Source organism: Embiotoca jacksoni, unplaced genomic scaffold, assembly GCF_022577435.1.
Source record: "Embiotoca jacksoni isolate LCO1_2020_lvr unplaced genomic scaffold, fEmbJac1.0.p SCAF_16, whole genome shotgun sequence".
NCBI lineage: Eukaryota > Metazoa > Chordata > Actinopteri > Embiotocidae > Embiotoca > Embiotoca jacksoni.
In genome coordinates this window covers 10,522,804-10,528,876 of record NW_027185296.1, presented here as the reverse complement: position 1 = coordinate 10,528,876, position 6,073 = coordinate 10,522,804, and the positions used below count along the sequence as shown (strand labels likewise).

The following is a 6,073-nucleotide window of genomic DNA, read 5'->3' as shown; positions in this document are numbered from 1 at the left end:
AGAGTGAAAAGAAATAAGGGGTTACTGAATGGCTAGCTGAGTCTGAAAAAGATGTAAATGATGTGCTATGGCATTGACATATATCAGATCTGAACCCAGTGGAACATTTGTGACAGGACTTGGCGAAATCTCATCATCCAAACATCAATATAGGGCATGAAAGGTTTGCCACGCTCCAGAGGTTCAGGGAATAAAGAGCTGTTTTAGAGGCTTTTGGTCATCTCAGTGTATTCTGTGTACTGACTATTATGGCAAATAACTGGCTTAAAAAGCTCCAACCTCTGACTTTAGGCAGTAGCTGCTTTTTATAGAAAAAAAAAAAAAAAGGCTGTATGATTTTAACACTCACTTTTTAACACTTATTTATGTATTTAGTTAGTTAGGTATTGGCCAGATGAAAGGCTTCCGTGACATATGAGTGAAAAAGTATTACTGTGAATGTAATGCGTGTTAAAAATGGAAACTGTACACCCAAGAAAAAGGGGAGCTTGCTCATTACCTGTCACCGTTCCTGGCACGAGGCTGGAAACAGCTGATCTGACCTTTTAAAGTCACGCTTGTTTATTTCAAATTGCAGGTCTCAGATTCCTCATTGGTCTGCAGTATTTGCACATTTCACATTTAGGATAACCATCCCACCTCTCCAGGTTGACTTGCAGTTTCGGCTGCCTTCACTGAAGCTCGGCATTTCACACAGTTGTATGTGCCTCTCCACCTCCCGCTGGAGTCCTTCAGGAACCAAATGGTCAGCGTTGGGTAAATAGTATATTTCCAAAATAGAAAAAAAAATCAGAAAATAGATTTAGTTTGCTACACACAGTTAGTTTCATAATCTGACATACGCAGACGTTATAGATGTCGAGTGGCACTGGATGAAGCTGCATCAAAGACTAAACGTGTGACGCTGAAGTTTCCAGGCACGATAAGACTCGATGTTCTCATTAAACACGAACAGGGCCGAAGGCTTCCTGACGGTGATACTCCCTTTTATAAGATATTCCCGACAGCACCTGAAGGCATCATTCCACCTCTGTAGTGGGAGCAGTGAGCCTCCCCCCTCCCTCCCTCCCCCTCCTCCCCTCCCTCCCCCCCTCCGGGTGAAAACCGAGAGGAAAAAGCAACGGGAGGACCGACCATGGAGGGGGAAAGCTGGATGTATTAGTTACTTTGCTACTTTAAGGCACTTTTTTTTTTTTCCTTCCTTCTTTCGTTTTTTTTTTTTTGCCAGCAGAAGTCAATGCGGCGAAATCCGGCGTTTGTTTTATGTGACTGGAAAACGTCGTAAATCTCCCGAACATTGAACGGCGGGCTGACGGCTAGCACGACCCGACTGAAGTTAGCCCGCTCCGGCTAACTTAGCCTGTTTCTGCTAGCGAGAAAGGACACACAAAAAAAAAAAAAAAAAAAAAAACCGGCTGGTGGGAAAAAGGGAGTTCAGGACTCAAAGTGACGCTGCGGCGTGAAGTTATTAGTAATGTTGCCTCCCGGGATTAACTTCAGATACGGATGAGAAACACATTGGCGACGGGGGAACAGCGAGAACAACAGCGAGCCAGACCACCACCGCTATGTCGGGGCTGACGCTCGGCTCCGGCAGCCCGGCTGAGTCCCGAGGTCGGCCACACTCGGCGCGGTGGAGGCTCCGGGGCTTCGTCCTGCTCCTGCTGCTGGAAGGGGCCGGCTGCCTCACCAACCCGAGCAGCCCTTCAGGCGTCAACAACAACAACAACAACAACAACCCCAGTGTCAACATATACATGAGTGTGGAGGAGGTGAAGAAGCTTTTGGGTAAGAAGGCCTGCGTGCAAAGACAGCTGTCCTCAAACTTTGTGTGTGTGTGTGTGTGTGTGTGTGCGCGCGCTCCTCTACTGTATTACAACTTCCTCTTAATGAGCAGCTGTAGAGCAGCACGCTGTGTTCCTGTGGTGACTTCTTGGTAATGGACTTTGGCTTTGTAATACTTTTGTGAAGTTTCCGTGGGACCGTCTAGTCCGAGGACTAGTCCTCCTTACCTATTCAATTGTCTCTGCCTATTATACCGCATTAATTGGTGATATTCTTTTATAAGCTGAGATGTAGTTATTTCGCTGGTTGTGTGTCTCAGGATTGAATATCTCGTGAGTCTGTAACACCTGTTACATGCGCTTGGCCCTACACTAGTTATTATATAATATTCATTTGAACAGTTAAGCATTGAGACTTCTTCAGCCTTGCATCGCACAGAGAAAAGTACTCTGATGTGTCACCGGGCACGATGGAGAGGAGGAAGTGACTAATCCATATATTTCTAACAACAACTAGGACAGGATAGTTGTGGTTGGAGTGTCTATGAAGTGAGTTTCTGGGAGGTGTGTTTGGTCCGCTGTATTGATTCCTCCATTTGGTTGGATGATGCAGCTGCAGAGGATTGATCAAGTGTTTTATGTAAAATAGGGGACGGGCTGGAACCTAATCTTAAATTAGTGCTTTAAGATTAAAAACATGGCACACCAATAAAGTCCGACTTGTGCCGTTTCTACTTCGTGACTGAGCTAATTGTCGTATCAAAAAAATGTGTTTATATCTTTCATCCTGGGTCCAAGATTAAGCCGGTCAGCATGGATTGGTCCTAAATTGTTAATTCAGGGTTTAGTGAAGATGTGTTGAACGTGCACTTTGAAACTAGTCACTCCCAGCGTGAGTGTCCCGACTCAGTCTTAATGAAGGGGTAGACATGCTGGTGTCTAATGTCTTTGTGGAGGGAGGAAGCCCAAAGCTGCTGCTTCTCACATTAACCCAACGTCCTGCTCTACATCAAGTGGCATCAGCATATTTCATGTTTGCATCAGGTGAGCTTCAGTTAGCAAAATTATTTTCTCTTGTCTGTTCATCTGGGAAGTAGCAGCTGTGTCCCGTGTCTGACCAGGCGGTCGTAAAGGCTCACCTCCTCATGTTAGATAAATGCAGTTATTCAGTGTCGCCAGCCATCAAACAAAGATGCTGCTTGTGACTAAATTTAGACTCTTTAATGTTTTAACTCAATCGAGAGCATCATATTTACCCAAATACGTGGTAAACATGCCAAATATTTTTCATGTGTAGTTGAATGCTATATGCTTTAAAATGTATAAACATACAAAGTGATTTTGGGGCCCTGCTTCTTCTCAAGAGCACCAAAGTATCACTGTGTTGTTTCAAATCCATTTCTCCTCTCTATAATCTGACTGGTGTTGGACCGTGGGCTGACTCTGTCCCTTTTGGTTCCTCTTGTTCTCCATCACATTATAATTAATCTTCTTTTGCCAGACCAGGGCCTCTCTTGCGGTTTGCCCGAAACCTCATCTGGTCGTGTGGAGAAATCTCTTAATGTTTGACAGCTACGTTTGCAGAGCTAAAAGTATGTGTGGACAGAAACTTCCATGATGCAGCGGCGACTGTAGGAATTAAACATTTTGGAGAGAAACTGGCATCCACCTCATAAAGCCGGCAGACTGCTGGGGAGTCTGTCGGCAGATTCTGTACAGACCCAAAGTTTGCTTTTAGTTTTCAAACCAGGTGGTACCGACCATCTTGTAGTAACAGTATTATAACCTCTGACTCGTCAGTTATTTGAGCTGAAGATAAAGTGGGTCGTTAAGACATTACATAAGAGAAAGGCACGCTTCACTCTTGAGTTAGAAGAAATAGTGGAATCACGTTTACAGTAATTTGTAATTTGATTTGACAAATGTCACAACACCATATGGAAATGTCTTTAAAAGGTTTATTTATCATGATCTGATTTCAGTCTGACTGCAACTGGGTTTCCTGATTGAACCCACAGTATACTGGTCCCCAAATAGGAGGTCTTCAGAAGTACACTACACCAGCCCTCTGTGCAAACACACGGCCACGACTTCCTGTTGACAAAAAAAGGAATATAATCTCCTAAAATTGTTTTCCAAACCACAACACTGTCTCGACTTTCTGGGGAGTCTTGTATTTGACACAGAAGCATGCAAAGCGCTGAGCGTGTCGGTCCAACGGCGGAACATCGTTCAGTCTATTGTGTTTGAGCATGTTAAGATTTGCTCAGTGTTTTTACTTCATCTATTATAACATGTAATTAAATGATATGCAAGTTTAATGAATACAGTGTATATTGTGAGTGCAGAATTTAAAATCTTCCCGTGTCCAACTCTTCCATTACGCGGTTATCTCGATGAAGTGAATAAGCCGCGATACTGAGTCAGCATTCACAGTCGACCTTTTTCAGGGGTGACATGATGACACGTCCGTGCAGGAAAGCACTGGTGTAAATAATTACATGTATGATGGCTGGCTTCTGTTTCCCTGCTTCAGGTTCAGTGTCCTGGTGTTGTGCGTGCTGTCTCGCTGTCCCACTGCCATGGCTTACTGGGACACTTGAGCCATCGCTAATATTATGAGGAACACCTTTGATTTTTGTTTTCGTTTTCTTTTTTTACAATGACAAATGTTTCCTGTGAAAAAAGCCTGTAGCAGGAGCCTCAGACTGCCACGAGAACGCTGTGGCATGAGGCTGTTTCATTACATGTCCGTCTGCTGCTAACTCACATAAAGCTGAACCATTACATCATGATCAAAATCATGATGAAAGGGGGGCAGTTTTCAATTTCAAGAGACAAAATTGTAATAAGGATATTGGACATGTTATTAACAATGAACAATAAGAAGTGAACAGATCTAGTTTTGTCAGCTATTTTCACAGAAAATGTGTGTTTGTGTTGTGGTTTTGAAAAGGTACCTTTGGGATGAAGACACTTTGAATCTCTCCGTTAGCTAATCAGACAGACTAATGTTTTCCACTATAATGTGAGGACGGCTGTGCCTGGGCAACGCACACTACCGTGATCAAATTATATTTGCCAATAAAGCATTGAGAAATTGTTGCAATTGGAAAAGGTAATACCATGCTAATACCAGTTAATGTAGTCTTGCTTTGGTCTCTCTGCTCTTAAAGCAGATGGACCGTCTGTTCAGGACTGTTTCATTTTGATAACTTTACCAAACAGTCGGACTCTCAGGGGGCTTGAAGCAACAGGAAAACGTCATGGCTGAGTTGAAACCGGCTTTTGCATACGCAGTGTGTTAGTGTGTTAGTCTGTGGATGACGGGCAGGCAGCATCCCTGATTGTTTTTTCATATGACTAATGAGTAGTGACGTGTCCATCTCAAGACTCCTCGTGCATTCCTACCCTCATCTTCCATATCAGCTCTGTCTTAAGACCCGTATCTTGGGTTTGAATTGTGTTGCAGCTGTGCAGCGCAAATTCAATAATTGAACTCAATCCTGAGGATTAGTTAAAAATGCTACGAGTCCCTGCAACCTAATCTTTTTTTTATTCATTTAACAAAACATAAAGCATGGCCAGTTGTTTTGATATGGAGTGTAATGAATGCCCACAGAGGTTAAAAACCAGTCAATGACTCGGGCATTTAAGAAATTACATTTTAGCAGAGAAACAGTCAAATCTGGTAAAGACACAACAGTTCTTATTCAGGTGTAGGAGGCTGGAAGGAAGGGAGAGTCAATTCATTGAGTAAATGTTTTGTCTTTTAACACATCATAAACTGTGAAACAGGCCCATATAATTTTCTTTATCACAAGGTGATGTGTTAAAATGCTTTGTTTTGTCAGACCAACACTCTAAACCGACTATTCAGTTTACCATCATGTAAAAGAAGAAAACGCAGCAAACCGGCACCTTGGAAAAGCTGTAGCCAGAGATCTTTGGACATTTCTACTTGAATAATGACTCTCCAAACAACTATCTCATTAACTGATAAAAGTTTTTTAAAAAGCACCATCAGTCACCAAATGTCAATGTTCACCATGTGGGTTTTAAAACTCCAAAAGGTGTTTTACTGTAAAAACTGTTCGGAAACCAATTCAAATCAGTGTGACAGTTATTGTTTGCTCAGTTGCCAGAGAGACGCTGCATCAGCTAAACAGCAGAGCAAGCCTCAGACTACATCCATATGGCCCATGACCCACGCTATGACATTGGTTTTACAGGCCTCAATAGCTTTCTTTCTCTCTCTGTTTCCTGGCATCCAGGACCGTCCATGTGAT

The 6,073-nt window shown here is 43.0% G+C and overlaps 1 protein-coding gene across 3 annotated transcripts in view; it reads left to right on the top strand.

The window, feature by feature from the left end:
- The first annotated feature begins 1,105 nt into the window (after positions 1-1,105).
- ryk (receptor like tyrosine kinase) overlaps positions 1,106-6,073 on the top strand; it is a 39,683-nt gene continuing 34,715 nt past the window's right edge. For all 3 annotated transcript variants that reach the window (XM_069150876.1, XM_069150877.1, XM_069150875.1), the window contains exon 1: positions 1,106-1,788. In XM_069150876.1, the coding sequence (XP_069006977.1) occupies positions 1,569-1,788 (220 nt within the window). In that variant the 5' untranslated portion in view covers positions 1,106-1,568. The remainder of the gene's footprint in view (positions 1,789-6,073) is intronic.